The 10,519-nt window shown below is 63.5% G+C and overlaps 3 protein-coding genes across 3 annotated transcripts; all 3 read right to left on the bottom strand.

Moving 5' to 3' along the window:
- Positions 1-823: 823 nt before the first annotated feature.
- Positions 824-1,204, bottom strand: LMJF_26_1100 (conserved hypothetical protein; the record flags this gene model as incomplete). Its single annotated transcript, XM_001684062.1, has 1 exon — positions 824-1,204. The coding sequence occupies one exon, from the start codon at positions 1,202-1,204 to the stop codon at positions 824-826; it is 381 nt and encodes a 126-aa protein (XP_001684114.1).
- Positions 1,205-1,972: 768 nt separating this feature from the next.
- On the bottom strand, positions 1,973-3,259 carry LMJF_26_1090 (conserved hypothetical protein; the record flags this gene model as incomplete). The annotated part of the gene is made up of 1 exon (XM_001684061.1): positions 1,973-3,259. The coding sequence occupies one exon, from the start codon at positions 3,257-3,259 to the stop codon at positions 1,973-1,975; it is 1,287 nt and encodes a 428-aa protein (XP_001684113.1).
- A 929-nt stretch (positions 3,260-4,188) lies between these two features.
- Positions 4,189-9,930, bottom strand: LMJF_26_1080 (conserved hypothetical protein; the record flags this gene model as incomplete). Its single annotated transcript, XM_001684060.1, has 1 exon — positions 4,189-9,930. The coding sequence occupies one exon, from the start codon at positions 9,928-9,930 to the stop codon at positions 4,189-4,191; it is 5,742 nt and encodes a 1,913-aa protein (XP_001684112.1).
- Between the last annotated feature and the right edge of the window lie 589 nt (positions 9,931-10,519).

Below are 10,519 nucleotides of genomic sequence, written 5' to 3'. Positions count from 1 at the left end.
GGCTCGCCCCGCTTTCGCTCGACGGAGATCCGTGATCGGGCGTGTTGCCACGTGAATCTGCGCAGGAGGCACAGGGTGGTGAGGAGGGCGCAGCGGCCGCGCGTGCACGTAGAACCCTCTTGACACACTAACGGGGAGGGCCAGAGAGCACGCCGTAGTAAAAGGAGGGAGGGGGAGGGCGAGTTGAGGGCGCGGGCAAAAGACGAAGACACGAGTGGGGTAAAAGTACGAAAAAGTGTGTGTGGTGCATGTGCGTGTGTGTATGTGTGTGTGTGTGTGTGTGTGCATCACGCTTCCTAACTACAAAACAGAAACAAGTAATCCAAACAGTCACAGGGAGGATCTCTCGCGCATAAAGACGAGTGCACACGCACGAGATACGGGAGCTTGAGGGGGATGTGAAGTGGATGCAGAGGAGACACGTGATGGCTTCGACTTGTGTCTAACAGCGCTAGGGGCACGGCAGAGAGGAGGAGAGGTGTATGATCAGCGCTGAAACACTCGGGGGTGCACAAATCGCCGCGGCGCTCACAGAAAAGACATCCTCCCGCATGCGGCCGACGTCTGCCGCCCCGTCCTCGCGTCCTCCGCTACGCTTCTTGAGGTACGCACGAAGAGAGAGAGCGGCACACACATACGCAGGCACGCACGATAGCATCGCGTTGCCGCTGCCAAATAAAAGCGATCACTAAAAACCTCCCGCCTTATCTCGCCCCCATTTCTTGCATGCGCGGCTTTGTGGTGGCGCAACCGGCGTGGCAGTGTTGGTAGCCGCTGGCAGGACCGCCGTCTTGACACTCGCAGTATTCTTCCTGTCCTCCGCTTAAATCGCCTTGGTGACCTTCGTCTGCTCGAAGCCCTGAGGCAGATAACCGGCCTCCTCGGTGTTCCAGTCTACATGGCGCGGCGGGTTGCCATCGCCGTAGCGCATGATCACAAAGCCCTTCCAGCAGAACATCCATAGAAAGAGGTACAGCGTCGGGGCGGAGATGTAATACTCGCGGCCCAGTTCGACGGCGCGGTTCATCATCCACTTCAGGTCGATGAAGCGCAGCATGACGAGGCCGCCGTTGTATGCGCCAAAGAAGCCCTTCGTGGCCGATGACGGCGGGATGTCCTCCAGTTTGGGCGGATGGTAGAGCTCGCCGCCGCTGAGGCGCACCGGCGTGCGTCGGAAGAGGGAAGCGTGAGTGCGGCGCAGCATGACGGCAAATCGCCCTTGCAATGTCAAGGAAGTCGCACGAGTAGAGGGGCGGGGAAGCGGGCGGAGTTCACCGAAGCGGAGTGGACCTGAGGCGCGTGTGTTGTAGGGACTTGAGGACTGTGAGTGCGGCGCAAAGACGATGGAGCAGAGGGGAAAAGAGGCGGAGCGACAACGACGAGAGCGGAGGGCAGGGGGAGGGGTGCCAGAGACAGGCAGGGAGAGATAGATGGAGAAATAGCGCATGGGACGGGGGATGGTCGCAGAGAGGGGAGGGGCGAGAAAGTGCATCCTCATCGTACGGCCGGGGTGTGTGCACTTGAGCCCATCTCAGCGACTGCGGCTGGGGTGCCTCGGCAGAGCGGCAGGGAGGGAGGGGGGGGGAAGAGCGGGGCTGAACATCCCCCTGAAGAAAGCGCATGGTCCACGCACGCAACAGCGGCGATGGGATTATGCGGAGGTGCCGCGTGGAGGGAGAGAGGGGCGCTGAAGGACGGAGTGGGTTGGCGGGTGGAAGTTCGCAGTATGGTACTCTGGCCGGAAAGAGGGAGATGCTGACACACAGAGATGCACAAGGGCGGAAGAAGAGAACCGGGAGTCGGTGCGGCTGCTCAGACAAGTAGGTGGCATGCATGCGCTGGCCTCCACCGGGGGACTTCATCACCTGTCTTCCCAGTTCAGCAGTCGGAGATGGCGCACGCACACACACTCCCCCCCCTGCACCCACAGCCCGCTCTCCCCTCTTCATGCGCTTTCCAGCCCCGTACTAGTTCACATAAGGGACTGCGAGCTCTCGAGGGCGGCGTACAGGTCAAGCACCAGCTGCGCTGCTGTGAGAGGCTTCACCCAGCGCACGTGCCCGCCATTGCCGATACCGTGCCCCGGTGCCCCGTGCACCTCCTTCAAGGCCTGCTGCTGCTGCAGGTCGGCCGTCAGCAACACCACCGGTGGGACGGCGCAGCTTGGGTTCGCGAGGAGGAGATCGTTCAGGTATGAGGAGGTCAACAGATCACCCGATTCTAGGGACGTGTTCGCAAAGAAGACGTGCAGGGTAGACGCTGGGTGAAGGCGGGCCAGCTGGTACAAGGTGTGGAGCGTCTTCGAGATCACGGGCACGAAGAGCTCGTGCGTGGCGCAGAATGCCACAGGAAAATCGGAGAAGATGCGCAGCAGCTTCGGTGAGAGAAGCATCTCCAGCAGCTCACCAGGGGAGCCGAGCTCAACGTTGGCTACGTCAGCGACGAGAATGACGCGAGCAGGCTGCGTCTTATGTACACCCGGTGCTACGCCGGCGCCGATCTCACCGTCAGCAAGCGTGGGAGCCGGCGCAAGACCGCAGCTGTGCTGCAGCTCATGAAGCACCTGTGCGTTGTACAACTTGAGCTCGTGTGGCGTGAAAAGCTCATCGGCGTGGATGAAACTCAGATGCCGATGCAGCTCCGCCGGATCCATCCAAAGCGGCGACGACGATGACGCCGGCGGAACCTCCGCAGCTGCACAGGGCGCAGACAAGTTGGAAGACTCTGCCCGAGGCAGCGTCGCCACGCCGTCGCGTAGTCGCTGCCCCACACACGCTGGGCAGCGCAGTAGAGGTGCCGTTGGTTCGTTACGGATATAATACAGGTCATGAAAGAGCGAATTCCAGCGACTGCTCTGGTGGGCAGTGAAGTACGTAGCATCCATCCACGCCCCAGGTGGTGCACCGTACCAGCATGGCGAGCCATAGTGACCCTTCCCCTGCGGCCCTTTCGCACTACACTCGTCAGTGGCGTCTTGTGTGTCAACGGCTGCACGACGAGTGGCACCCGGCTGAACGGATTCCATCACTGCACTGCTGAGGAAGCGATACGTGTCCGATGCGGCTGACTTCTTGATCCGTGCGCTGGCGCTGGGGTACCGCGACGGTGGATCGACCGGTGTGGCGAGCGGCCACATGTCGCGGTGAGGGTGAGGCGGGGGCTTCGGAAACAGTGTCCGGAGCTCGTGCGCTGGGCATGATTGCAAGAGCTCTCGCAGACGGCTCACGTTGTCCGCACGCGCGTTAGCCCTCTCCGCCATCAGGCGCCTCTTTTCTGCGACAAGGTGTTCCGCGAAAGGCCTTACAGAAGATGATGACGACGTAGTCGATGCGCGCCGCCTCGCCTCCGCCGTGGCGCACACAAGCAGCTCTCCCACTCTGAGACGAAGCGGCATCGACGCCTGTGTCACTGTCGGCCAGGTCGACGTCCAAGAGACGCGGGTAATCCTTGATGCACTGCAGCTGCTGCGCATGTGGCACCTTCATACAGAGGGGGTGGGGGGAGGAGGAGGAGGAGGAGCGTGACCCGATAAGTCTCTCGCGCTTCCCCGCTGCGGATGTGCGTACCTTGTGGCGGGCGTGTTACGAGTGCCCACAAACAAGCAGCCGAAGAGAGTCGCAGCAAGGGGGGAGGGGAGGCGATATGGAAAGGGGCGACAGCGGTGAGAGATGCGAGCATGTGCGCCGGCGCGTCCCTCCTGCGATGGCGGGGCGGTGAAAAGGGGTAGAGAGAGGGGGGAGGTGCCGGGAGGCACCACGCGCAGCGGTTTGACGCACAGCACCATAAACCGAGGAAGACACACATACACACATGCATAGAGCAAGAGTACGTGAGTGGGTGGGGTAGGTGGGGCAGGTGGGGGAGGCGCATCCGAGGAGACAGAGCGCGGACACGGACGAAGTCCAGAGAAAAGCAGCACACTTCGTTTACAGACTCTAGTATACACAAAAGACTCGCGTGGTGGCCAGTGGGGCGGTCCAACACGAAATGACAAGTTGGCGGTGCCATCGAGTCGGCCGGGGTGCGCGCGTTATAGCGCTCATCATTCGGAAGAGGGAAAGGGGAGGAGGTGGAGGGTGGGAGGGGGAGCGTTCTGCCCACCATCCACGCTGGGTCGCCCCGGCCAGACACGCACTCCGCGGCTGGGGACATGTCGCTCCGTCCATCACGGCACCCTCGACGCCCTCCTCACATGCCATGCGGTGGCGGAGAAAGCGGCGGGACATGGATAAGGCGCAGCGCGGGCGTTGCCAGCTCCGCCAGAGGCAGGCTCACGACGTCCGCCTCGGTGGTGAGACAGGAAACCACAGCTCCCGCACGTCGAGACGCGATCTTGGAGGCTGCGATGGCCTCCTCAAGCACCTGCGACCGTTTACCCTGCCACGACAAAGACTCCAGCGGCACCTGAACCTTCTTTGCCCGCTCCGTCAGCTCGAGCATGATTGTCTTCAGCTTCGACAAGAGCTCGCGATGGCCACCGCGGCACCCGGCGAAGGCGGCGACGATCGACACGAATGGCAGAAGCTCCGCCGACACGTTTTCCATCCCTTTCTCGACCAACTCTTCACACACAAAGTAGGCCACCTTCAGCGAGCTCCGGTAGAGTGGCCCCCAGCAGCGCTGCTCCGCCGCCGTGAAGGCGTTGAATGGGGCCACGTGCTGATTGAAGGCGAAAACGGACTGCTCCGAGTTCCATAGCGTCCACAAGAAGCTGAAGAAGCGCTGCTCAATCTGGAACAGTTTATCGAGATGCACGCGCTGCTGAAGCGCCAGTGGCAGAGAAGCCGTCGGCCTCGAGAAGGCCATCAGAGACACGTTTGACATGGACGGGTTGCAAGGCGCGCTGGCCAAAGTCGCCGCGTCCGCTGCAGCTCGCAGAGCATCTGCGTACTGTACCCTCGCCTCACGCAACTGTGGCACGATGCGCGCGTCGACGTCCTCAGCTGCCAGTGCGGACATCAAGTACAGGTTACGCATGTTCAGCGGGTAGCGAGCACGTGCCTCATCCCCGGGTAGGTACGGGGTGCCACCTACACAGGGGAAGGCTGCAGGCACGGCGTCCCAAGTATTGTCGACGGCGAGTGAGGCGACGGTGGTCGCGCCCGTAGCAGCAGCGCTGTTTGCAGCCCTTCGGTCCTGTTCGGCGTGCAAACTCGCGCGGTGCAGCACGCTGTGAAGCCGGTGCTGTCGCCACGCGGCGCTTTCAAGGGCAGATGCGGTATCGCACAGAAAAGACTCGAGCTTGCCAGCGTACGGTGAGGAGGCTGTGGCTGCGGTTAGCCCAGCGCGGAGGGATGCGCGCGATGGCAGCGACTCGCCTGACACAAACGAGACGCGCGCCGAGACGTTTTCGTGAGGATGTGCGCCTGAGGATGCGGCCTCGATACACCGCGCAAGCGCGTTCTGCCAATCTTGTGCGCACGCTTCGGGTAGGCGCGCTACCAGTTCTGCCCAGCTGCTCGTGGGGCTTTGGCGGCTGGCGTCGCACAGCCAGCGAAGCAGCGGCGTGGCTGCAATCGCGTTGAGCAAGTCCGCAGCATCCACCACCACAGTGGACAATGTGCGGGGACTGCTGTCGGAGCTCCTCAAATCGGTGCTAGCCGCCATCCTCGCCTCCTGCACGACGGAGAGATGCAGCGCAAGCGGGAGCACAGCAGGTGGTGCGCCCTGTGATCGGTGCGCTGTTGAAATCGGCGGCGGCGGCGGAGTTGATGTTACAACACCTTCCGGGGCGTCCGCCACTGTGATGCGCAAGCCCCCATGTTCCTTCGCCTTGTACTCCCACAAGAGCAGGTGCAGCTGCCGGAGGAAGCTCAGGTCCAAGGCGCTGTAGCCGCTGAGCAGTGCGGTGACCAACGCGTTCCATGAGGGAGGGGGTGTGCTCTCCGAGGTCGGCGCCGCCGCTGGCCCTTTCGCCTTCCCCGACATGTGATCGACTCTCGGGGAGCCTGCGTCCGCGTCCGCGTCTCGGCGGACACCCGCAGCCTCTTGCGTGATCGCCACCTCTGTGACGTCACACGGAGCTGAGAAGGGCAGCTCCTTCACAGAAACATGGCACTCCCTTGCCGCCACGGCACCGCAGCTGGCACTCTCCTGCGCCACAGCAGTATCGACAGCAGCGCCATCGCAAACGGGCGCTTGGGTCCACTGGTCCAGCATCGTGCGCAAGGCGACCAGCGCCGGTGGCAGCTGTGTGGCAGCAAGCCCGGCTGCGCTAGCAGTGCTGCTGAGGTGCCATTCCACGGCGGTGCTTTTCCTGCCATGACGGTGGCATAGCGAAAGAAGAACCGAGAGGTGCTCAACATCGCCACCGCCGCTAGCACACGTCAGCACGAAGCTCAAGAGGTCACGCTCTGCCCTTGTAAAGGTGGCCGACACGGTTTGGCCCAGCGAGGTTCGCTGCAGGTGGACGAGAGGGGAAGCGAAGTTGTGTCGTTCAGCCGTCCCCTGCACCGAAACCGTCGGATCACCCTTGACCTCCGCTACCGATCGCCTACGAACAGATTCCTCGGAATGATCAGAGAGGAGCATAGAGCGTCCCCTGGGCGGCACGCTGCCTCTCCATGCCCCTTGCCACGCAAGTGGCAGTGCGTAGTCATCACAAACAGCCCCAGCAGCAGCGGCTGGAGGAAGAGCTGCGGTGTCTTCGGCGGTGCTGCCTCTGCCGGGCAGCGCCTCCTCGTTGTCCGCAACGTCTGTGCCCCACGTCTCCAAACGAGCGCACAAATTTGCGTGTATCGACACCAGCGGCTGTTGGAGCGATGACGGTGACACATGACCGAGCGTCGCGCTGGCTTCTTTGGAAGCCAGATCATCCGTGGCCGACATGGCGAGCTGGCTGCTGTGCTGGTGCTCCTGCAGAAGTTCCGGCTTCGTGCCCAGTCCATGCAGCGGTGACATGATTCTCAAGCGTTCCCTACCGGCATCCGCGGTACGCGGGGACAGCGCCTGTGCAGCACGGCGGCTATCTGCGCGATGGCCGAACGACCCCCGGCAAGTTGCCTGTGCCGCCGCTTTGCCAGGTCCAACGCTCTGCTCAGGCGACGACACCGGGCCACCGCGGGGGCCGCCCATGAAGGATTCGACGAGAAAAGACAAGTGTTGTCTCTCCCGGCACTGCTGCAGAACGTTCTGCCGCTGCACCTCATGCTCCTCCTCGGCCACCTTCTTCATCACAGCGTCGTGAGCTGTCGCGGGGTCGTCTGCGTAGACGAAGTGCTGCCACCCAGCGTCATCGCCCAGGTCCACACCGGAGGTCTCAGAGCCCGCTTGCGCGTCCCTCGAACCCGTCCGGCTGCCCATCGTCATTGCACGCTGCTGGCTTTGTCGTTGGTGCTGCCGCGCAATCGTTCGGTGCGACGGTCCTGCGGCCATCTGCTCAACGCAGACACCATTGTCGAAGCGCACCATCACCCGGGTGCGGTCGCACCACTGGCGAACCTGGTGCAGCTGCCGCTTCCACGCCGGTCTCCCCTGAACGTGCCGGCGCAGAAGCGCTGCTCGGGCTTGCAGAGCACGATCAAGAGCGCTGAGGCGTGGTGCGGTCCCTGCGACAGGCTTTGACGCTGGCACCCTCTTCGTCGTTGCCGCAACACCACTGACGCTAGCACTGGCAGCCCCAGCACCGGATGCCTCCGCACAGCGCACGGGACTCATGCTGGCGCCGGCTGTGTGGCGCTGTGTGTCCCGTAAGAGGCTATCCACGTCTAGCAGGCCCTGCTCCGCTGCGAAAGATTCGTTGGTAAGCAGCGTGGACGGCGTGGCGAGGTGACTGCTGTACAGCCGCAGCTGCTGTTCCCGGTACGCCTTTGCCGCCGCCTCCTTGCTCGTCGCGCTGTGTGGCAGATGGACTTGAGTGGCACCAGTGCCGCGTCGGCTCCGCAGTGGCGATCGTTGCGCGGCATCGCCAGAAGCGCTACTCACTGCTTCGCGCGGCGCGGCCAGCCGCCATCGATGCTTCGCCAACATATGGCGAGCCGCCTCACCTTCTCCAAGCTCTCGCATGAAGATGGAGCTAGTTAGCGAGGCGGCGGAGAAGTCTGAGGTGGGTACAGAGGAGGCAACTGGAGACGCCAAGAGAGCCAGAGGCGCAGCGTAGCTGCTGCGTGGTGAGTGATCCGTGGCGGATGGCCCCTCGGAGCGACGGTGGCTGTGATAGCGCTGGCCTCGTCGGCGCGTGTGTACAGCGCTCTGCGCACCGTACCGTCTCTTCATCTCCTCCAGTGTGAGACAATCCTGTTGCCATGGAAACGATCGTGGCAACTCGGCCGTAAAGGCAAGGCCGGCGACGGCGTGCGGGTGCGACGGAGGAGACAACGCATGTGATGCCGCTCTCGCACAGCCGTCCTGGTTGCCAGTGCGCGCTCCTGCCCCTTCACGAGCACCGGCGTTCGAGTCCGTGGTAAAGCCCACGGAGGACGTTCGAGTATTGTGAGCTCTGGTGGCGGTGACAGATGCTGCTGGATGCAGGCCTTGCATCACCGCACCCACGCGACCCTCAGCCGCACCCTCGTGAAGCGGAGCTGACTGCAAGAGCGCACGCGCTGACGACAGCAACGCCGCCGCCGGCGCAGGTGCACGATCTGTGTCGTCGGCGCAGGTGCGCGCCGATGCGCCGCGGCCGAGCTGCGTACCGCCACCTCTCTTGATGACCCCGGCGCTGCCCTCTTGAGCGCCGTGTGGGTGGGCGACTTCCTCGGTAGTCTGCCGATGCGCACGCGAGGCGCGAGTGGTTCCTTTCGGTGCCGGCTTGCTTCGCACGTCGGAGGAGGAAAGCGGCCCATGGCCTTCCTCTGACGCACCCAACCAGTGCGATGCGATATAAGGGGCAGAAATGTCTAGCTCTTCCGCTGACGGCTGAGTAAGCCGTAACGCGTCGCGCAGCCCCTGAAGCGTGTTCTGTCCGGCGCTGCCCCGTGACGCGTCGGACAGCCTCGTGCTCGCAGCCCCGCTGAGACCTCTGGCTAGCGAGCCGCCCGCAGTGGCGCGTGACAGCCGCATCGCAAGGGCGGCGACTGCCGCTGCCGTCGCCTCCTCACCTTTCGTGCTTCTGCCAGCGCTGCCGTCCTTGGCTCTGTCGACCCCTGCCGCAATGGCCTCCCCCGTCGAAGAGCTAGCTTGATGAGAAAGACGCATGGACAGCACAATGGCAGCGCGGTCTGCTCGACCCAGCGTGTCGTTCAGGCTGGGGGCTAAAAGGGGATGGAACGAGGCGGGCGGCGGTGTCTTCCCGACGTGGTGGATCCGCTGCGATTCATTGTCGAGGAGTGTGTTGGTGGCCGAGAGCGTGCCATCCAGCGTCGACCACCACGCATCCGGCTGCAGGGTTACTGCATCAGCCGTCAGCAGCGTAGCCGTTTTACTGCAGGGTCGACAAGACGAGAAGGTCGAGACAGCGGCCGCCTGTGCAGAGATGGGAGTCGTGACAGCCGAAGACGCCGCTTGCCTTCGCGGAGAGATGGAAAGCACTGGAAGGCGCTCGAGCGCAGCGGTGGCTTGCGAGGCGGTGATGAAGCCGCGCGATGGCGGGCCTCTCGGGCTGCCCGGCGAGAACGACTCCGAGTAGTGATGCTCCGAATCCTCCAACACTAGCGAGTCCGGAGCGACGGTGCTATCCGCGCCGTCGCCCCTGTCCTCGTTGGAAGTGCCGAATGAAGCAGCAAGACTGGCGTGACTCGGGTGGATAGGAGAGAAAACTAGTCGGTCGTACTCCCCATCGTAGTGATTGCCTGTTTCGTCCGCGTTGTCGTCGTCTTTCGGGCTGTGCACGGTTGTGCCACCACGTAAGGCGGCTCCAGCTGCACTACTGCCGTTGTTGGGTGGCACCGCGCGAGGTCCGCCGAGCGGCCGCTGCAGGCGTGAGGACGTCGACGGGGCCAGGGACGAAGCCGAGGAGATGCAGGGGAGAAGGGAAGCGGCGGCCGCCGGCATCTGGCGCGGCGCTCGTGCTCGCCAGAGGGCGCGTGGCGAAATTTGCTGCCGTGGCGGGGCCGACGCAGTGCTGGAGTCTTGGCGGCGGAGGAGTGCGACGGGTTTGGAGGAGGGCGACCCCTCATCGCGGTCGTGCTTGCCTGCGCTCACATGGTGCTGGCACAGAGGCCTTGAATGGTGCTGTTGGGTCCCCGAGCACGACGGCTTTATCGAGGTGCTTGGGGTCGAGCTGGCGGTGGTGCAGGCGGGAACTCCGAATAGGCGGGGGAGCGCATGGCCACGACGTGGCGAATGCATTCAGACGTTGTGGCACGCAGACCTCAGGAAAGGAGGTGGAGAAGTGGAGCGACGCAGACACTGACGCACCCGCGCAGGCACATGAATGGGGAAGGTGAGAGAGGCAGGCAGAGAGAGGGGGAGGGAGTGGGCCTTTGGGTTGGGAGGGTGCCTTAGTCGTTTCGTGAGCATGTGTCCGTGCACGTGTCTGGGAGCGAGACCTTTGCCGCGCGTCAAGCGAGAGCGAGCGAGCGAGAGAGAGAGAGAGAGCAGTTGTATAGATCGACCTCGACTGGTGTATTCATGCACGCAC

The sequence above is a fragment of the Leishmania major genome, chromosome 26 (assembly GCF_000002725.2).
Source record: "Leishmania major strain Friedlin complete genome, chromosome 26".
Lineage (NCBI taxonomy): Eukaryota > Euglenozoa > Kinetoplastea > Trypanosomatida > Trypanosomatidae > Leishmania > Leishmania major.
This window is presented reverse-complemented; position numbering and strand designations above follow the sequence as displayed.